General features: G+C 44.1%; 2 protein-coding genes across 3 annotated transcripts; both read left to right on the forward strand.

Annotated features, from left to right (window-relative positions):
• Positions 1-2,758: 2,758 nt before the first annotated feature.
• Positions 2,759-11,879, forward strand: pih1d1 (PIH1 domain containing 1). 2 transcript variants are annotated; one of them, XM_037476716.2, is made up of 11 exons: positions 2,759-2,834; positions 3,518-3,655; positions 6,161-6,218; positions 6,313-6,501; positions 7,730-7,791; positions 9,664-9,745; positions 9,837-9,933; positions 10,072-10,098; positions 10,830-10,908; positions 11,213-11,356; positions 11,764-11,879. In XM_037476716.2, exons 2-11 carry the CDS (start codon positions 3,575-3,577, stop codon positions 11,797-11,799), a joined length of 855 nt encoding a protein of 284 aa, XP_037332613.2. In that variant the 5' UTR covers positions 2,759-2,834; positions 3,518-3,574; the 3' UTR covers positions 11,800-11,879. The 2 variants fall into 2 exon arrangements, with proteins under 2 accessions (XP_037332613.2, XP_062422270.1); XM_062566286.1 differs by lacking the exon at positions 2,759-2,834 and having other exon boundaries at positions 3,517-3,655; positions 6,103-6,218.
• A 448-nt stretch (positions 11,880-12,327) lies between these two features.
• tnnt1 (troponin T type 1 (skeletal, slow)) lies at positions 12,328-21,108 on the forward strand. The gene is made up of 14 exons (XM_062566277.1): positions 12,328-12,513; positions 12,718-12,787; positions 15,072-15,209; positions 15,330-15,401; positions 16,423-16,443; positions 17,150-17,165; positions 17,249-17,309; positions 18,017-18,133; positions 19,602-19,679; positions 19,861-19,974; positions 20,074-20,183; positions 20,256-20,346; positions 20,782-20,822; positions 20,924-21,108. The coding sequence occupies exons 7-14, from the start codon at positions 17,253-17,255 to the stop codon at positions 20,967-20,969; spliced, it is 654 nt and encodes a 217-aa protein (XP_062422261.1). The 5' UTR covers positions 12,328-12,513; positions 12,718-12,787; positions 15,072-15,209; positions 15,330-15,401; positions 16,423-16,443; positions 17,150-17,165; positions 17,249-17,252; the 3' UTR covers positions 20,970-21,108.
• Positions 21,109-22,125: the final 1,017 nt, after the last annotated feature.

Genomic DNA, 22,125 nt, shown 5'->3' on the forward strand with positions numbered 1-22,125 from the left:
AAGTACCTTCAAAAGCCTTATTGGTTTTAACGTTGAATACGTTTTTTAGCTAATCGGTTGTTTACCTTTGATTTATATAACTGTGTCCGTGGGGCAGACTCTCGGCCCCTATAGACCTTTCACACAACTCCCGTTTATTGTGTTATTCCCAAAAGCAGCCATATCTGTGGTGTCATTCCTTCCCTGTTGATGATGATGTTCGATGAAAATGGATTCAGGCTATCCGGCGGGATGAAGGAACAAACTAATGTCTGCAGCACACACTTTCCCTCAGACGACTGCGTTTTAGGGATCACTGTTTGCTGCTTGAAACCAGCGGCTGTCCCCTTTGGAAAAAGGGAGCCTGTGTTTGAGCGGTGCCAAAAAATGGCAGCTTCTTTTCTTTGTTTTTTAAACAAATTATGGTTACTTTCACTTTGGTCGTACAAAGACCGGCGTGCTTGTGTCAACATATTTTCAGTGGCTACTTCTCTAAATGACCCCAGTGTGCTCCACAGGACTTTCCCAAAGAACTTCCCCCACACACGAGACAATAGGAATGGCTCTGCCTGGGATGAGGTTGTTTCGAAAGGAAAACTGTTCTGTAAATTTTGAATCCCTCCATTACCTTTGTCAAAAAGTCCCCAACTGCTCCCTGGGGGCCTTCACGGCAGCACACTGCTCCTCAGAGTTAAATGCAGAGAATGATAAGTGCCCACAAAAATGTAACGCATGGGTTATGATGGAATGTAAGTCACTTTTGGATAAAAACCGTCCGCTAAATGACATGTAATGTGATAAAAATGCAGAGAATATTTCCCCCTCCCCCACCAAGACCCATGTTTTCTTCTTCTCCATTTATCAGACATGAAAAGCGTCCAACAACAACAAAAGAGAGTAAAATCGGCCAAAAATAAGTTTCCCTAATGAATCCATTAGCTGGGGAATTCAGAGCAATCAGTGTCCACTAAATGCAGGTCACATGAGAATACCCACTCGTAATGGCCAGAGCTGCAGTGAGAGTCAGAGATGGAGAACAACCTCCTGTGGCTCAGTATGGTTCCCAAGCATCTACTGTTGGGCTAAGAAAATTATGTGGTGACATAACTGGTCTATAAAAAAACTCAACAGAGCAACCACAATTTTTGGAGATCATGTGGAAACTGAAACTGTATCTTGTCACTTTTCATTTGGAATTGTGTATGGCAAATAAATGAAAAAACGTTATCTCCGGACGAAATATTAACGTTTAGACGTCTCATAAAATGTCAGGATTTTTTTACAGGTACGTTAAGATCGAGGAAACTACAAGTCTAGACACAGTGTGGCGGTTATATTCCATTTTCTCACAACAATTATGATGACATGTCTTACAAAGAGAGTTTCAAATGTAACAAAAGCCATGATCGTCAGACCGCATTCCTGCTTGTCAAATAAAAAGGAACACGTTGAGCTCCTGATCAAGGCCTGTTCATGTTCGGCTACTGTTAATGACTAAAAGAATAAGTCTAAGAAAACATGGTCGCTAGCTCCTCATACACACTTTTAAAGTCATGTTTAAGGATGTCCAAATTCCATTTGTAACATATAATATGTAGATATAACAGTACTTTTTAAATTTTAGATCACATCCCCGTCAGAGGACATGTTACATGGAGCATCCTCGCCCGCAGTGATAATCTTGGAAAGAGGATCAAAATGATGAAAACAATCCGCCCAGAGGCCCGAGGTAGTCTTCAAATATACAAATGCACATGTTTCCCAGATAATCTTCCTTTTTTGGTTTTAAGACAGCGTTGCCTGCTATGTTGCACTGAGGATTTGTGAGATTCGATATGATCTGCTTGTGTAATCACATGGCGTGAGAAAGAATCCCACGTGTGCATTTACAGGTGAAGACATCTTAAACATGCAGTTAAGTGGTTACGCATGGCAGCATCCTGGTGTCGCTCCAGGAGGCGAGGCCAGATGAACTCACTAACCCAGCATTCCATGTGTATGGTTTATCTGAAAATCTGTTTAATAAAAGAAACATATTTGGATTTTATTCATGGTTGAGTTTATTTTTTCCATTGATGCATATTCAATGATCTGAGATATTTTTAACCGTTTTTGCGGATCTGTTTGGGAAGTTTTTGATCATTCAGGTACATCCGGCCCCGAAGGGGTCTGTTATTGTTTAATTTTCTCAAACCAGCACTCCCACATGGGGCCACATCGGAATGTGCTCAGAAGAGGGGGGGGGTTGAGCCTCTGTGCTGTTTGTCAACCAGCAAAATACCACCAGGTATTAACGTTGTGTGTTTATGTTAAATGTTTTCTTACAATTTTTCACTCATCCACACAGACAAGTTTAAGACGTCTTTTAACCGTTAAGTCATAAAAAATAGATTCTTATGTTTTGCTTGGTGTGTAAAGATATGAGTAACGTGTCTAGGATATTACATTAAGCAACGTTTGTTACTATGGCGGACATGAGGTACAAATGTCCAACATTTAGTAGCATTTTAGTGTTTCTAGTGGCAGTGGTATTTAGGTTGTCTCCTGAGCACAACTACCTACTGAGACACATTGCCAGCTAGACCTTCACTGACAGCACCAGCTAATGCGTTTCTGTCAATATTGCATTGCAAAACAAAACAATTCCTCATTCTTTCAAATACAGAGGTTGCAGGTAATACCTGTTAATCCGATGTTAGAATAAATAAACCTAAAATGACTGAAACACATGAGTTGGTTATCTAAGCATGTGCTATATTATATCCGCTGATGAGGCCGCTTTTATTTTGTAGGTTGCGTAGCGGAAGTGGGGCCACCACGTGTTCCTGCAGCTACAACAGCACGGAGCAAAAAAGGTAAACACGCTGCTATCTACTCGTGAAGAGATGAAAGAAACACACGCACACATCTAAGAGGGCCTCTGTTCCTAAGAGGAAACAAATAGCTTAGTCATTGGGCTAGCTTCCACTGCCAGCCAGCCGAAAGTAACTGTGTTGAGTTAACGTCAAGTAGTACCTATTAACTTAATAACGTTACGTGTTACGTTAAGTATTCCACGACCCCTTTTCTCTGGTGCTTTCTTCATTCTTCATGAGCAAATCATGTAAAACGGTGGCTGGCTTCACATCGGACTTGGAACCAGTGTCTTGCATTTATCTTAACCAGTGAGCTGCTAGCATCAGTGTGCTAACCGCTAGCTCGGGCCTCGTTAGCTAACGTTAGTTGGGTAAAACAGTTACGTTAGTTAACGTTAACGTGAGGTATCAATACGTCTGAAATACCCATTCAACTTTATCTTTGCACAATGAAGGCTGATATACTTTTTGGTTTCTATGAGAGTAATAGAACGCAGCGAAATCACTTTACCCACATCTTTGTGCTATCATATTGTAAGACGTACTTAGAATTAAAGATGGTGCCTTCTCTCCAGTTATATGTGGCATGTTATTCGTTAACATCGGCCAATCACAACCAAAGTACGCTGTCGTGTTTGTGTGTTGAATCACATCAAAGTCATACAATGTGATATTTCTTACAGGAAAATACGAGGCCATTCGGTCAGTTGTTGAATCTGCACTTTTGTTGGCCCGTAACCATGACAACGGACTCCTCACTCCTCAACTCCGAGCTGGAGTTACAGCAGGAAGAGGAGCTCTATCAGCAGCTGCTGTTGCAGGTAATCTTGATTGTTTTTCAATGAGCTGTGAGACTTTGGCCATCAATGTGTCAAATGGCAAAACATTATACATCAGTCAGTCTGTGACGTTTAGTTTCTTATGAGCTTTTCATATTGATAGGAGGCACACTGAATACCCCTTACAACCAGGGTTCGAAATGAGGGGGGTCTGGGGGGGTCCCGGACCCCCTATAAGTCATTAGGGACACCTTTAAGAATTTATGGGGGGTCCCCGACAAATATTTTTAACATCAAAAATTATTGAAAATTATAGGTCTTTAGTGACGTTTTATATTCATAACAATAATTAATTTATTTCCTAGCGCGATTGGGCAGCAACCAGGGCAGCCAATAGCATCACAGATTGTTGTTGTTTTCTATGACGCAGACACGTAGGTTATTGACATCCTAAACAGGCCCACTGCTCTACGCAGTGAGCTGTGGAGATTCACAGGTTCTACTTTATGGTACAGGTGTCTTAACCGCCGTTATCTACCGGACCGAATAGCAACTCTGATTTCGGTGCCTTATTTTAGATGCCAGGAACAGTCTTTATAGACATCATTATTATTCAATCCAGCGGCTAGTTGTTTTACAAATTCCATTAACATAAGGGATGAGAAACGCCAGTTGTATTTGATCAAACCCTTTGAAGGTGCATGGTGCCATAATGACACCTGGTGGATTTAGGTAACTTAGTTAACTTCCTTGCTCAAGGAAAGAATGACCTGTTTTCCACTTTGTCATGTCAGGGATTTATATAACGTGCTGTAACTTTGTTGCTCCAGAATTAGAGGGTTACCTGTTTGATTATAGCCAATCCACTTCTCCAGACACCACCACAGTACTGGGACCAGCCCAAACCATGAAAAACATCCCAACACCATTATCCCACCTTTAAAATATGTCAATATAATAATATAATATTTGCCTGCAGTATATAGTGTAGCAAGGTAGTCTTCAGTATTTTTTATAGTTACATTTTAGGGGACCCCCCAAGAGTCCTAAGTCATTACAACCTCATTTTATTTCTTAGGTTAGATTTCAAAAGTGACAAAGTGTTGTTTTGAAAATAAGTTGGGAAGCATATTTATTTGCGTTGTTGCAGAGTTACATACCAGTGGGGTATTGCATGGAACCAGGATATGGGATTACAGTCAGAAGGGTGTGTTTGGCACTGAAGCACATCTTTAGTACCTTCCCGGGCCACATAATAATGTGTTACACCAAAGAGGATTTCCACATGTGCGTTTAAATGGGTGGTTGTGCTTTATGTACACGGTTCGTACGGTCATGGAAAACCTGGAAAAGTGGAATCTTAAAATGCTCATTTCCAGGCCTGGAAAAGTCATAGAAAAAAATAAAATCTAAAAGTTTTTAGAAAAGTCACGAAAAATTTGTTATATTCATATTTTCATGTGGTTCATTCAAGATACGTTTCAAATCATTCATATGTTTTTAAAGAGAGATGCTTAAAATCGAAGCAGGACGCTCTCATACCCGCAGCGCAAATAGTTTGCACCGTGAAAGTGAAAAGTTCGATGGCCATAAAAACAGTAGCTTCGGATTCATCCACTGGGCAGGGACGTGTAGGTTTAACCGTGGTTAGCTAACGGTGCATATGGAAACGTGCACGTCATGAGTTGGGACGGAGACCCGGGACCAGCAGAATGTAAGTAATGTGGAGGCAGGACGGTTAGATATTTCCAACATGGAACAGCGGCATTAACAGGCGTGCTAACGGAAGAAGAGATCAATGCTAGCTAGCTAAACTACTACAGGAACCCCATCAGAGGGTATGAGGGGCCGTTTAGGACTTAACTACTGAGACACTCTCACACTGCAAAATGTTGTGGAAGATTTTGCCCAGACAGATCTATAAATAACAATAAGGCTCTGAGTCAAATATGTCTATCTCCGTTCTTTTCGGGAATAAAAGGTCACAGCAGCTACGTGCTCAGTAGACTGCCAAGAACCTTCCGCTCTCATAACAGTTCCATCTGTAGGTGGCCTCCAAACCACTTGTGTCACTACAGCCACGAGACTGTCATCTTTTCTGTGTGAGACGCTCCGGCTCAAGTCTTCTTCATGGCCACACTATCCCAGCACCTGTAATATATAACTTTGTTCGTTCAATAAATCATTTTGAAGGGTTACATACATGTTTGCCCTTACAAATACCTCCCCAGCCATTCTTGATCAGAGTAAACAGGACGTAGAATTCCTGACTCATATAATCAATGAGGGAATGGGAAATGCTGCAACGACAGCTCCTACTTGTAAAGCTTTCATTAGGTGCCAACAAGCCATTTGTAGTTTGTAGTCTTGGTTTGATTTGCTATGTAAATAAAAAAATCTTTAGCTTGTTTCAATCACTTCCTTCTCCTCTGCTGGATTCTGGGAGACAATATGACATGTTCATCTTTTGATGTTGTTGAATATGCAAGAAAAATGGGGTCCGCAAACCATCCGTGAACTGATATCGACTGCGGTCTGTCTATTTAGACAATGGGAAAGATGCAGACTGACAATCCAGACTCCAAAGTAATCCGACCACTGCCAGGTAAGTGGCTCCTCAGTGCGAGTTCTACCAAAATCCTCCACTTTTGAAGACTTTGATGACATTTATGGTGCATTTTTCTTTTCCCGTCACTCAGGCATGTGTGTGAAAACTCTCTCGGAGCCAAGCAAGCAGAAGGTCTTCATCAACATCTGTCAGTCCAACTCGGTACCGCTGCCACCAGAAATCTCCAGAGAGGAGCTGGTGCAGCTGCTTCAATCAGAAGACCCCAGCGGCTACAGGGTCCCGATGAGCATCGGCGAGCCCCACACCGAAATAGACAACAGTATGTGACCTGAGAGGGTTTTTTTTCATCTTTCTTCTCTTATCAGCGATTAAGGGGTTTCCTTCAAGCGTCTCTGAATGTGGAGGCAATGGGCAATGGGCCATAAAGCAGGTGAGAGCATCTTCATTGTCAGCGCAAAGGGAAGCATCCCATTTGTGTCTGTGACCCTCCCAGAGGAGGCGTGTCTGAACCACTGGACTTTGAACTCCCTCTCTGCCGCGGTGAAGTCACAGTGTGTGGTCATGGCAACACAAGATGCCTTTGAATATCATTAGTCTGTTCATGATCATTATCCTGCCATCATGATTCATAGGGGAAGCCAAACTGCATGCGTTAATGCATGGTCTGCATGTGTTCCGGACCGAAGGCGAGGCGTATTTATTTTTCATAAGATGTATTTTTCATTGGCCATTGGACAATTTCAATGGGGGGGGGTAGTCGGTCAAATGGTCTGGTTGAGGGGGGGTGATGTATTCTTTGGGGCAAAAAGGCTAGTAGTCAGGCAAACGGTCAGTGTGGCACCGTTGTGCGTGGGAAAAATAACAACCATACCAGAAAATGTTTTATTATTATTTATAACTATGACTCATTCCTTCCTGAGACCCTCTCTGCATTATAATATGTGAACTAAGCAGGTGCCACCCGGCTCCTTTTAATGCCCCTAGTGGTGTTTGAGAGATTCCACCATCCACAGAGTCTCCTACATAGCTGTCAATCCCAAGCGTCGGGCTACATTCAAATTCTAATCTGAACTTTATTCTTTCAATGAACAACAAAAACATAAACGTTGATTAACAAAGGTGAATACTTCATAATCACCACCCCCCTAACCAAAAAGGTTTCAGGGATTCAGGGAAAGGTAAGTGTGTTCGAAAACTCTTAAAATGCTGTTCATATAAATGTACATCTTTTGGCGTTCGATTTTCGCTTGGATTTTTCAAAAGTTACAGAGAAATAGACATGATTCTATCTGATTGTAACCAGCAATAATGGTTCATTTGCGAGGCGTCAGTCAGTCAGCCTGCTAACATTAGCATGTTAGCCTACGTTAGATGGCCTGACGTTCTGTCAGCGCACGGCACACGTTACACAACTGCTTGTGTAAACTTTGTTTCCAAATATAGTGGAAGTGGATTGTTTGTGTAAGAAAATAGTTTGGTCACGGTTGATATTTTCACGTCATAGTCCCTTCTGTCCTAAAATAATGTGTTTCTCTCTTCTGTTTCAGACTCTCATGGTTGCACAGCATATGATGTGGTCGTCAACCAGGAGTTCTTCCACAAGTGCCAGGTGTGTGTGTGTGTGTGTCCGCGTGCGTGTGTGTGTGTGATTGTGTAACCATTTCCACTGAAACAGATAACTCATTTCACTTCTTTCATTCATTAAAGAATTTTTGGGGCCTTTACCATATTCAAAAGTTGTTAAATTTTTTTAATAATTTTTGGGTCTCACATTTGTGTATAAAGAAATGTCTCTATAGTGCCCTCTAGAAATTTAAAAAAGACCACAGTAGGCCAGTTTCCGCCCCCGATCAACTTGAAAGTTGGCACACAGGTGCTCTTCGGCATGCTCTACAAATCAATCATGGTATGCAAATGCACCTAACTAGATTTTACGCCATTTTGCCAAATGAAGGAAATTGACTCATCTATGGTATTTTGAGAGGCTTTACTTTTTAATGGTACATCAGAAGCTCCTGGTTATATGTTGACATAAAAGGCCTAAGACCATGATAATGTCAAAGATAAAGTTTGCAAAGCGGGCATTCCTGGCGTTGCTCCACACGGTTATTGACCAATGACTTGCGAACGCTTCGCCCGGCGGCGGCAGGGTTCCTCAGCTGCATTTGTTTCTCAGCTGCATTTGTTCCTCAGCTGCATTTGTTCCTCGCTGCATTTGTTCCTCAGCTGCATTTGTTCCTCAGCTGCATTTGTTCCACAGCTGCATTTGTTCCTCAGCTGCATTTGTTCCTCAGCTGCATTTGTTCCACAGCTGCATTTGTTCCACAGCTGCATTTGTTCCACAGCTGCATTTGTTCCTCAGCTGCATTTGTTCCTCAGCTGCATTTGTTCCTCTCTGCATTTGTTCCTCAGCTGCATTTGTTCCTCAGCTGCATTTGTTCCTCAGCTGCATTTGTTTCTCAGCTGCATTTGTTCCTCGCTGCATTTGTTCCTCAGCTGCATTTGTTCCTCAGCTGCATTTGTTCCACAGCTGCATTTGTTCCACAGCTGCATTTGTTCCTCAGCTGCATTTGTTCCTCAGCTGCATTTGTTCCACAGCTGCATTTGTTCCACAGCTGCATTTGTTCCACAGCTGCATTTGTTCCTCAGCTGCATTTGTTCCTCTCTGCATTTGTTCCTCGCTGCATTTGTTCCTCAGCTGCATTTGTTCCTCAGCTGCATTTGTTCCTCAGCTGCATTTGTTCCACAGCTGCATTTGTTCCACAGCTGCATTTGTTCCTCAGCTGCATTTGTTCCTCGCTGCATTTGTTCCTCAGCTGCATTTGTTCCACAGCTGCATTTGTTCCTCGCTGCATTTGTTCCTCAGCTGCATTTGTTCCTCAGCTGCATTTGTTCCTCAGCTGCATTTGTTCCTCAGCTGCATTTGTTTCTCGCTGCATTTGTTCCTCCCTGCATTTGTTCCTCGCTGCACTTGTTCCTCGCTGCATTTGTTCCTCAGCTGCATTTGTTTCTCGCTGCATTTGTTCCTCAGCTGCATTTGTTCCTCAGCTGCATTTGTTCCTCAGCTGCATTTGTTCCTCGCTGCATTTGTTCCTCAGCTGCATTTGTTCCTCGCTGCAGTGCCCCGACTTGCGAGGAGTAGCGGGGACCCGTCCAATCTTAATTTTAAGATTCTAGTTTTAATTATGTTTGTTTTTTCATTATCGGGTTACAAAAGGCTCAATGCAGCATGTGAACAAACTTTAAATAATATCAGATGATCATTTATAGGCTATAATTCATATTAGTACCGTATTTCCCCTAGCATTAATCATTTTTAAACCTAGGGGAAACACTGTAGCATGAATACATGACATATGACATGATAACTGTCGCTGTGCGTTGTGCTGCTCGCCTGCATCAGGGTACATTCCAATGCCGCAGTTGTCTCCTGACAACCCTTTAACCCTGTGAGATAATATGTGTTATGCGTGTCTTACAGGAGGATGCCCTGTTCCAGCAGTTCATAATATTGGTTTCTTTAGAGGGTTTGGAGAATAAACACAATCTGGAGCTAAGTAGAGGTCAGTGTGTGTGTGTGTGTGTGTTTGTGTGTGTGTAGGGGACGGGACGGGAAAGAGATAGTTTTCTTTGGAGTAAATGTTGTTTCTTTAGACTGGAAGGTTTTGAAGAACCGGAAGTTCTTGGGCTCTGTCAGTGAGCAGAACATTCGGACCAAGAGCAGGCCGGTGATTCAAGAGCTGCAACCTCAGTACGTTCCTTCGGTCCCAGTCTCAGTGTTTCTGTTTTTAGGCCTCCTCGTTTTTTTTCAATTTTATAACTTGAAATAAGGAATTCGTTCAAACATCAGGCAACCCACATGTCCTTATCTGTTTTCTTTTCCAAACAGGGAGAATTTAACTGAGAAGGACAAAAGGTAAATCTCCTCTTATCTTCCTGTTATTCAGTTAGTCGCAGCAACTCGCCGCATTACATCATTTCCGTCTTGGGCCCTTTCTCAAAATGTGTTCTTGTGTGGACTTTAGTTCTCGCAGCCTGAGTACTGTTCCAATTCTAAAGTCAGCATCTGGAGGAAAATCAACACAACCACATGTCAAAGTTAATAAATACTATTATATTTAACGTAACATAATGTAATTTTTTGACTGAAGTTAGTTATTAAAGCAACATTTCTGCTTGTCAACATTCAGCCTTCGTAACAGTGTGCTCCGGGGATGGAGATGTGAGGTGTAGCTGACGGACCGTCAGACCCTCCAGCACCGGGCGCTCAGCTCATCTCAGCCCGCACAGAGCAGCCTGTTTTCGGCGAGTCTTCTGTGAAATGCTCCGCTGGTTTTCACGTCTCCGTAGCGGTTATACATGAGATTTAACTGTACTATAACGAGTCTTCATAACTTTTAATGAAGTTATGAATCTAAACTCTGTCCTCGAACTGACGTAACCGGTGAACAACATCAGTCTCTGACACCACATTAAAAGTTTTGAAGACTCGCCGAAAACAGGCTGCTCGGCCAGATGTGGACTTTAGAATTGGATCAGTACTCGGGCTGCGAGAACAAAAGTCCACACAAGAACGCATATTGAGGAAGGGCCCTGAGTCTCTGGCTTGTTTGCTTCTTGTTCTTCTCTGCGCCCCGCTGTCTGCAGACCAGAGTTCACGTTGCTGGTGGAGCCCCCTGCAGGTGACCCCAAGTACCTTATTGCAGAAATCAAGCTGCCTGGAGTGGTGAGTCCTCTTCTCTTTGTGAGCACTGCATTGGTCGCTCTCAGGATACAGCCAGCTTCATCCCATGCAGTCAGCCTAGTTATTTGTCACCCCGTCTGTGGGGGACATTCTCTGTTCACCGTGGACTCCTGGAAAGATCGTTAAACACAAATGTCACGGTGGCCCGCGTTCGGTTGAAGTGGGCGGTATCTGGCCCGGACCCGCAAGGAGTTTGACTCCCCTATCGTGGAAGGAGATCTCGAGTACATTGTTCCTACATGCAGAGGCAGTCAGTGAGGGTGAACTTGTCTCCTGTGCTGTGCAGTCGTCGTCTCGCTCTCTGCTTCTGGACCTCGGAGAGGACCGACTGGTGTTGACAGCTCGGCCCTCACTCTTCTTTCTGGACGTCTTCCTCCCCTTCACGGTGGACCAGGAGAACAGCGTGGCACAGTACAACAGCAGCACGCAGGTTCACCAAAAAGCACATCATATTATAACACAATGCATTTCTATCACTGTACCCCATGGAGCATACCGTGCATCATTATTCATACATCATTCCACAGAAGCTAAGCTCCAGCTAAAAGTGTGTAGCCTTTGGGTCCACTGATGCTGTCTGATGGAAAGCAGCAGTGTCTTTTTGTTGTTTCAAACTCAGCGGTCGACCAGCAACTCCTTTCTTCTATAAGGTCAAATTAGGTGGTAAGAAAAGATGGATGGTTCATACAACCCTCCCTAATAAAACATTTTGACCCACTAGCAAACTTAACCTGGTGGCTGCACAGCAACTCACACACACACACACACACACACACACACACACACATTGTGTGTATTGCATACGGTTAATTTACTTTCTGTTCTGTCTTCTCCTAGATCCTTAAAGTCACAGTGCCTGTGGTGTCCTCGTGAAATGAAGAGAGTAATGCCCTGTTATCTTTTGTTAAAAATAATGATGCTGTGATAATAAATGCTTATTTGTTTTAATATGTCATGTTTCTCTGTTTATTTTAAACTTAAATCCCAAAATCTGAATGCCAGCTCCTGGGCCTGTTGGGAGAGCAAAGCGCCTCTTTCACGTTCCACTTTTTGATCGTTGTTCTCATGAGGCTGAGAAATGACTGAGTAAAAGCTGGGGGCAGAGCTTAGCCAAGCGTTCATTATCTTTCTTATTTTAACATTAGTGCATCGTTTTTACATGAACCCTTTGCACTAATTTTACTTTTAACACTGTCTTAAATATATTTAATAATGATCATGATGGTCACAGGCAGAAGTCAGTTTGCAATGCTCTGTGGCTACCTTATGTGTGCCGCCCTTTCTGGGAACTGGAAACCTCCCCTTTGATGGGGAAAAAGCGTCCCCCCCCCCCCCCCCCCCCCCCAGTGTTCCTCGGTCACACCCTCCCTTTGTTTGTCCAGTGAGGTCATCCCTCTGTTCTCCCTAATCCTGTGAGGTGCTCGTATTTCCTGCCTCCGCTTAATCCGCATGTGGCCCCCAGCTCTGACCACACACACACACACAGAGGGCCCCTCAGACTCTCGATATAAAAACCCCTCTGTATGTACATTGGCCATTCTGCGTATCCCAGCCTGTTGTGTCGAGTGATACCACATTTTCATACAGGTACGTCTGTCTGTCTTTAATGTGTGCTCTCTTCAGTAACATGAAAACAAATTCAGTTTTTTTTCATCGCAGTGAACACTTTGCATGTTTTCTCTTCCTTTCTTACTTTGAATGCTGCGTCATGAAACCCAGCCATCAGCACCACCATCCAAATTCCACAGATCAGGGTTTTATTATTACAAATGTGTGTGCTTTATTTTGCAGTGGCGTGATCCGTCAGTGAACAGCTCCTCGTATTTTGGGCGCGGGTGTGACGGTCCTTGAATGCAGCACGGTGAGGGGATATATCTTTGAAACATCTATTATTAAGAATGAGAATGGAAAAAAAAATGTGGCATGAATGAATTATCTGTCGCAGGAAAGATTCGAGTCCCAGTAAATTCCTTTCATACTGTGAAATGCATGGAAATCAGTGGCTCTCTCAGACATAATACATCTCATTATCTGTGGGGACCACAGGGAGAATGACACAGATGATCAGTCATCTGTGGTCCACACAGTTTTATGCTGATTATTCCACTGTTCATCTATCTGTGGAAACAATTCAAGTTAATGCGAGGTTAAGAACCTATTAAAATAACCGTTTTCTCAAGAAAAGTCTTTTCACCCACATTATTAAATAAACAACCATTTTTCTGATTCACTTCTACACTCATCTAACCAGGAAAATAATGCTGCAGCTGATCCAATGGAGGTTCCTACACAGCAGATTTTTGTAGCTGGAAAAGAAAACAATCAAAATCACTGCAGTGCCAGCATGTCCTTTATCAGCCTAGTCGGCTATCAGACCTTTGACCTTTGTGTTTGAGCAGAACATTTACACGGGGCAGGTTGAGGTCAGCTTGATAGTGTATTGAACTTTAGTTTGTTTGGGAAATGGCTTCTCTGGGAAAAAAGGACTATTTCCTCCTCTCTCCAAGGGACTTTGGAATAGTTTTGACACACACACACACACACACACACACACACATTGCCCTTGACTAAAATTAACCCCACTAAGGGCTGCCAGGACTGAACCTGTTGTCTGATGGAACCTGAATCCTTTCCCAAATCCCCTGAGTCAGCCCCCACCTCCGCCCGTCTATCCGTCATTCACCCCCCCCCCCCCCTCCCCCGCGTCCATCTCTGCCCCCATCCTGTACCTATTCATAGGTGTTACCTTCACATAACTTTGGAGTCACACCGTCCCTCGCCAATTAAGATCACGCTGCCCGAGCCTTTGAGCGGGGCACTACAACGATTCTTGTTACTCTGCTGGTAGTTGTAGATTTAATTAAGCAATAAGGTACGAAGAGGCTGTACTTTATCGTCCAATGATGTAACAGTTCGGGGGTGTTTGGCCACTCTTGTACTGCTACATTAATGAAGATAAAGTAGCGGTTGTCGGAGCCTTTTTGAACAACACAGTGAAACTAGCAGACAACCTCTTTCTAGTCTTTATTCCGAGTTGAGCTTAGGATAAAGACTTAAAATTTCTACCCATACCTCCAGGCGTTAGAGTGGAATCAATCAATCAAAAAGAGCAGCACTTGGCTATGCCATGCCGCTGGGTTAGTGTGACACGTGGGCCTTTGTAGATTCCTGCTGGTGACAGACAGATGGATGGAGAGAATGCAGGGGGAGGTTTTTAGCATGCTGGTGTGTAGAGGGATAACGGGGAAGAATTAGGTTTCTCTTTGTCCGATTGAAACAGAAACAGCCGTTTTCAAGCTGTTCCTGGTCGCTACTAAGGTCCAGATGTCCAGCACGGAGTGGGGGGACAGAAGAGGAGAGGTCCTCTGGTCTCTGCGGGTTCACATTCTCACCTGTTCCCGCAGCACTGATACTCGAGATACCGCGCCAGGAAGGTGTCACTCCGCACGCACCCGCTGTGTCTGCACGCCGTCCCACGCCAGGACAACGGCAGCTCACGGGAACAATTTATAGCCGAAGCTATGTCGGCGCGCATTGCGTCTCCCTCTGCTCATCTGTGTGTTTTTCTGTCTCCAAAAGGGATTATTAAGAGCAGAGTATAGGAACTGTGGACAACTGTGACTAATCTTTGAGGACCCACTCACGTGCTCATGCACAGCCCAGCCCCCATTCAGGTCACTGTTGAACACCTGATACGGTATTACATGGTCTTAATCCAGGTCGTTTCTATAAATATATAGATATATAAATATTCATAATTTCTAAGGCCACTGGTGGTCGTGGCCTAACAATAAACATAACATGCGGCTGTAGGGGACTACAGGATAGGTGTTTTTTGGGCGGGGGGTGGGGGGGGCGGGGTTTTTTAGCTCTGGATGGTAACCTGGCTGCTGATATAAATGACTGAATAAGTCCAAGGCTTTACCTGCTGAGGCAGGAAGAAAAGTCAGAGGTTAACCAAAGTCATTTGAATTTATCCTCAAATGAATATTTCCCAAAGTTCAAAGAAATCCCTCCTAAAGATGATCAAGAAGAAATCTTTTCACACCTGTGACCTCTCTGAGTCTCTAGTCCTTGAGATGATGTCATTCTGCTGATTCATTAATGTGCTTGAGTTGATCTCCATTTGATTCTCCTACTTGCAGAGATGTCAGATGTGGAAGAGGAGTACGAGTGAGTAGAGCCCCATCCCTCCGTAGGTCATTTCCCAGGATTCCACTTCTGTGATGTTGACTGAGATGTTTGTCTTCCTGTCCCTTCTCCTCTTCTCTGCAGGGAGCGTGGTAAGTTCAGTGTCCCCGTATGTCACGTATTTTGTGTGTCTCTCGCAAACACTGACCAACATCAATGGAGCTTTTTTTGTGTGAAACTTGATTTCTTTCTTTGGCTTTTCTTCCGCCCAGATGCTGAAGAGGAGCTGGAGGCCGAGCTAGAGGAGCAGGAGGAGCCTGAAGCGGCAGAGGAGGATGGAGAAGGTAAGGTCAAGAAAACCCACTACTACTACTACTACTACTACTACTAGTACTACTACCTGTCAATGCAAAAACATGAAATCCCTAGGACAGCCTGAAAGGGTTGTGAGGGCGATCAAATGTCTTGCAGTAGAAACATCTCCTTTCTTGTTGCCCGAGGAAGCTCCAAAAGAGCCCGAAATCCATCCCTCACTGGGTACGGCACTGTGCACAAGCAGCCCCCAAAACCCCCCAGGAAGGGGAAATTGTTTCACCAGTAAAACACATAGTATGTATTCATCATTTAGGGGAAAATAGAACTACTAAAAGTCAGCTCCCATTATCCCATACTTGCCAACCTTGAGACCTCAGAATTAGGGGGTGCTAGGGTGGTGCAGCAATATTGTTGTCCGGGTGGAAATCGGGAGAAATTCGGGAGAAAGTTCGGTTCGGGAGATTTTCGGGAGGTTGGCATGTCTGCCCCATCCGTATATAGATGACGCAAACAAGGATGTTTACAGAGTGATGGGTATGTCCAGTTCAGTGGTGACTTCATGCCAGGGAAAATCCCAGTTATCTCTGTTTGGGGCGCAGTCAGAGACTACGACACCAGAGAGTAATCCACAGCACGAGAGAAACAAAGACTCTCAGTTGACTTTAAGGGGAGTGTGTGTGTGTGTCTCTTCTGGTCGGAGAGATACACCAGTGACAGTTGGGAGGGAGTTTCACACGTCAGCAGTTAGACAAATTCCTGAGCACAATGATTACAACGGAGACATCTCTCCTCCATTAAGGATGGATTATTAACCATGCTCTTTGAGATTGTGAAGAGATAGACATTTTCTTCTTCCTTCCTTATTGCCGTCTCTTTCATCTTTTTGTTGGCTCATTTTTTTCAGTCTCAATCGGTTAAAGACAAAGTCTTCATGTTATATTTTGATTGTGTTTCAATGCCCCCTCGATCTGTTGTTTCCACCCTTCATTCTGCACATTCTGTCCCCCCCCTGTCACCTTTCGTTCTGTCTTCATGTGGCTGGTCCCTCAGATCAAGACGCCCAGGAAGAAGGTGAGGAATGCTCCATAAAGGGCTTGTAGCGACAATTTACCATCTTGTCACTAGTAGAGGTGTTTTGTAGGGCTATCTGACGCGTGGTTCCAAATGAATCCAGTTCCAGTCCACTACTGCATTTTATCTTCTTTATTTTTTGCTCAGTTCTGATGCTCAAACATGTTACAATCCATAGTTCTGATGCACCATGACTCTTGATCCTCACCCTTGATCCTCACGGTCAAAAACTGTTTGCTTCCCCAACACCCCCATTCCCTTGCTCTCTGATTATCTATATACACCTTAAACCCAACACCTGGCTTCCCTTGCTCCCTGATTATCTACATACACCTTAAACCCATACTCCACCCAGTGTTCTCCAGTGGAACTACAACAGTCAAAAAGAGAGCATAATGGCTCTTACAGGGCTTAAGAACCCACATTGCTTTGTTCACAATTCATTTTTTTTTTTTCCCCTTAAAATATTATCTAACATGTCTACATTTTTCACAACTAATTAAAGTGTGACTGTGCGTTAATGAAGAAAAGGTTTTGTTCAAGTAGAAATCATGTAAAAAAAACTGCTTGATTGCCTTTTTCTCGCAGCTTGTTTTTTATCCAGTTAATTGATTTCTCAACAACTTTTAGATTTTAAAATGGTCCTTCACTCTTAATAATGAATTAATTATTGTTTCCTTTTCTTTCTCTCTTTCATCAACATCAGAACGCCCCAAACCCAAGTATGTTCACATGCTGCAGTGGTTCTTTTTTCAACATTGCCCAATATCTCCCAGTCTTATTCTATTTTCTCTTCTTGCCTCAGACCCATGATGCCTCAACACGTCGCTCCAAAGATCCCAGAGGGCGACAGGGTGGACTTTGATGTAAGTTGTAAAAAGGGGGTGGGACGGGATCTCCTTCCTGTTCTCCCTCCCTTGTGATTTTCCAGCTGCTTCATAAATCAAACAGGAACGTCTGTCAGTGCTGGAGCTGGAGGAGGAAAGTCATCTGACCTCTAACGCATGGTTAGAGGTCGGCTTCCGTTCAACATTTTACAACCCGTGTTCTTTACGAGGGTTATTTTACAGATTGGTCAGTGGACAGGATTCATGCTCATGCTGAGATGAAAGGAAGTCGGAGGAGTGTTGCCTCCCACCTGCCGCACCCCCCCGATCCTGCTTATCCACCATCATCTAAGATTCAGATAGTTGCTGTTGGATAATCCACATGTTTGGGTTTTCATTGCATTGCTTTGTTCTGAGTGGTGACAGAGAATGTAGTATTCTCACATATTAAACTGGTGCATTTACGTTTTCTTTAGTTTTTCCTGTCTCACATCACATAACTTTTCTTTAATGTCTTATTTAAACATTTATTTCAGTTTTCTTTTAAACACTGATCTGGTCCGCTTCTTATTTCTAAACCCTGTGAGGCAAATTTGTGATTTTGGGCTATACAAAGTAAAACAAAATGAATTGAATTGAGTCAAGAAAGTATCCAAACAGTCCCAACAGTCAGCTGTCCGAGTCCTCACAGCACGGCCACAGTGCTACAAGGATGCTGCTGTTTGAGCGTCCCATTCTCCCACCAGGACATCCACAGAAAGCGCATGGAGAAGGACCTCCTGGAGCTGCACACTCTGATTGACGTCCACTTTGACCAGAGGAAGAAGGACGAGGAAGAGCTCATCAGCCTCAAGGACCGGATTGTAAGTCTACTGATGGGCCCTTTGACACACACCTTGCTTGGTTGAATCTTCTTGCAGGAACTTCTAATTCGGGACCATTACTTGTGGTATTTCCATTGACTGTGTTGGATCTGAGCACATCTTCCACCACTGTCACATAGCATGTTAGGGATGGATTTATTTATGACCTCTGAATGAGTTAGAGAATACAAAAATGTAAAAATGTGGAATATACACTCACCGGCCACTTTATTAGGTACCCCATGCTAGTAACGGGTTGGACCCCCTTTTGCCTTCAGAACTGCCTCAATTCTTCGTGGCATAGATTCAACAAGGTGCTGGAAGCATTCCTCAGGGAGTTTGGTCCATATTGACATGATGGCATCACACAGTTGCCGCAGATTTGTCGGCTGCACATCCATGATGCGAATCTCCCGTTCCACCACATCCCAAAGATGCTCTATTGGATTGAGATCTGGTGATTGTGGAGGCCATTTGAGTACAGCGAACTCATTGTCATGTTCAAGAAACCAGTCTGAGAGGATTCCAGCTTTATGACATGGCGCATTATCCTGCTGAAAGTAGCCATCAGAAGTTGGGTACATTGTGGTCATAAAGGGATGGACATGGTCAGCAACAATACTCAGGTAGGCTGTGGCGTTGCAACGATGCTCAATTGGTACCAAGGGGCCAAAAGAGTGCCAAGAAAATATTCCCCACACCATGACACCACCACCACCAGCCTGAACCGTTGATACAAGGCAGGATGGATCCATGCTTTCATGTTGTAGACGCCAAATTCTGACCCTACCATCCGAATGTCGCAGCAGAAATCGAGACTCATCAGACCAGGCAACGTTTTTCCAATCTTCTATTGTCCAATTTTGATGAGCTTGTGCAAATTGTAGCCTCAGTTTCCTGTTCTTAGCTGAAAGGAGTGGCACCCGGTGTGGTCTTCGGCTGCTGTAGCCCATCTGCCTCAAAGTTCGACGTACTGTGCGTTCAGAGATGCTCTTATGCCCACCTTGGTTGTAACGGGTGGTTATTTGAGTCACTGGTGCCCTTCTATCAGCTCGAACCAGTCTGGCCATTCTCCTCTGACCTCTGGCATCAACAAGGCATTTCCGCCCACAGAACTGCCGCTCACTGGATGTTTTTTCTTTTTCGGACCATTCTCTGTAAACCCTAGAGATGGTTGTGCGTGAAAATCCCAGTAGATTAGCAGTTTCTGAAATACTCAGACCAGCCCTTCTGGCACCAACAATCATGCCACGTTCAAAGTCACTCAAATCACCTTTCTTCCCCATACTGATGCTCGGTTTGAACTGCAGGAGATTGTCTTGACAATGTCTACATGCCTAAATGCACTGAGTTGCCGCCATGTGATTGGCTGCTTAGAAATTAAGTGTTAACGAGCAGTTGGACAGGTGTACCTAATAAAGTGGCCGGTGAGTGTATTTGATGGCTTCTTCGCTTTGACCTCCATCAGGAGCGCCGTCGCTCAGAGAGAGCTGAGATCCAGAGGGTGAGAACGGAGAAGGAGAAGGACCGGCAGAACAGGATCGCGGTAACACTCTTTCACACTCGCACACACACACACGCACACACGCACACCCACACACACACTCTACCTTGTATACTCCATTTCCTTAAACTTTGTGAAACCACTGTTTATTTTTGTGTTGCTGCACAACGTATTTACTGTTACACAACTATACGATTGACACCCGTCCTTCTTTGTCTGTCAGGAGGAACGTCACAGAAAAGAAGAGGAGGAGGCCAAGAAGAAGGCCGAAGACGACCTCAAGAAGAAGAAAGTACTGACTGGCATTGGAGCGAACTTTGGAGGCTTCCTGGCCAAGGTCTGCAGGCCCTCCCACTGGAGATCATGATGACCACCATGATGCTGATGATGAGGACGATGATGGTTGACCATGGGCCGTGTGCTTTTTGGGTCCCAGGCAGAGACGAGGAAGGGCAAGCGTCTGACCGGCAGAGAGATCAAGAGGAAGACTCTGACCGAGAGACGGAAGCCGCTGAGCATCGACAACCTGAGGGAGGAGTCTCTCAAGTGAGTCGCCAACATTCGCTCAGCAACAAGCCGCAGAAGGTTTCCTGAATGTTCGCCTTTGCACTTCCACAGGGTGCAGGCCCAGGAGATGTGGAACTGCATCTACCAGCTGGAGTCTGAGAAGTTTGACTTCATAGAGTACATGAAGCACCAGAAGTATGAGGTAACTGTTTAGCTGCTATATTTACACTGGAATAATAGGTTTCTCCACAGCTTCATAGACATGAAAGGAGTTGCTTTATCATTCGCTTCATCCGTTTGTTATTGTCTGTTTCTGAGGAAATTTTGGGGAAATTTTGGGGAAAATCTAGCATTGCATCCTAAAATGAGGCCATGCTGTTGATTATCTGCCCCGGTACTCTTTTATCTTTCCTCTGAGAGCCTCAGGCCTCAAGGCAAAGTAAACAATACCAGATAAACCAACAGGATAAAGGGGAAATGTTTAGTCTCCCTCTGCAGCGTTTTTTGCAAAAATCACACAAATTTTGAGCTTCAAATGAACTGCAAAGAGTGTAACAATGTGAATTTGTTATTGCATACGTTTTCGTGATTAATTAAGCATGGAACTGATCTGAATGATATGGATTCCTCCTTTCAGATTATCGTGCTGCTGAACAGAATCCAACACGCTCAGAAATTGTGAGTACTGGCTTTCCTAAAAATGACACCACATGACCCGTTCATACATCCTCGTCGCATCCTTTCTTACTTTCCTCTGTCCTCCCCTCTCCCTCTCCCAGTAAAAAGATCCACGGCAAAGGCAAGGTGGGAGGTCGCTGGAAGTAAATCAGAGGGGCGCAAAGTATACAGAGAGAGAACAAGGAGGGGGGGCACTGTTTCCTGCCGCCGTGTGGACCTTTGCTGTGTGTGTGTGTGTGTGTGTGTGTGTGTGTGTGTGTGTGTGTGAGAGAGAGATATTTGATGTTTCTGTATAAATAAAGCAACATGCACTCCAGTTGGAGTTTTTGTCTTCTGTCGACCTCCCAGTTTGCCTCCTCCTCGCTCCAGCCCCTAGGCGTCTGGCCAACACTTCCTTTCCCCCCCCCCCACCCCCTCCAAGGCGACCGCCTAGGGCGCCAAATTCGTGGGGGCGCCCTCTAGCACAACAAATCTTTCTCCCAGCAACTTAATTACTGATTAATGAATTCATGATTAATGAAAATATTTTAATTTGCCAGCAGCAGCGAGCGTATCAACGAGGGTCACATGAGGCCAGATATCTAATTCACTTGTTGTTGGAGCCAGTGGGCTGGAGCCGGCCCTGTTGATGGCGATAATGAAAACACGGTTGAATGGGGTCATTTACAGAGCATGTAGGATAAGAAAACTTTTAGTTTAGCACACACACACACGCTGACCCCTCTGAGATCACATTTATCAGTGTTAATTACACTTTGTACTAGGGTTGTCACGATACCAAAATTATGACTTCAATACTTTACCTGCCAAAATATTATGATAGCCGATACTTTTGATCCAATTCCACAACTAAGATACTGGAATATTTGTCTATGATAGTAATAAATAAAACTGTAAGGTTCCCTTTTTACCAGCCTGTTCCTGCCCAGCTTTTTGAACACTAAATAAATGCATTTATATTAATATTAGGGCCGGGACTTTAGCGCGTTAATTACAATTAATTAATTACAATGTGAATTAAGATTAATTAATTACACAAAAAATAACACATTAAACATTTTTTACGCATTTTTACACTTATTTTTTGCACCGCGGAACGTTTCTCAATGGATGAGTTTCGGGGGGACCGATTATACTGGAGCACCAACTAGCGTCCATGACTTCAGACAACAACAAACCACAGTGAACATGAACGAAGAAGCTGACGAGACCGTGTCGGGTGGCCCCGTGAATGGGAAATCTTCTTATAATAAACACACGGATGGAAGCGTCGATAAGAGCGTGGTTGTGTGCAAGCTGTGCA

This window comes from Pungitius pungitius, chromosome 12, assembly GCF_949316345.1.
Source record: "Pungitius pungitius chromosome 12, fPunPun2.1, whole genome shotgun sequence".
Lineage (NCBI taxonomy): Eukaryota > Metazoa > Chordata > Actinopteri > Perciformes > Gasterosteidae > Pungitius > Pungitius pungitius.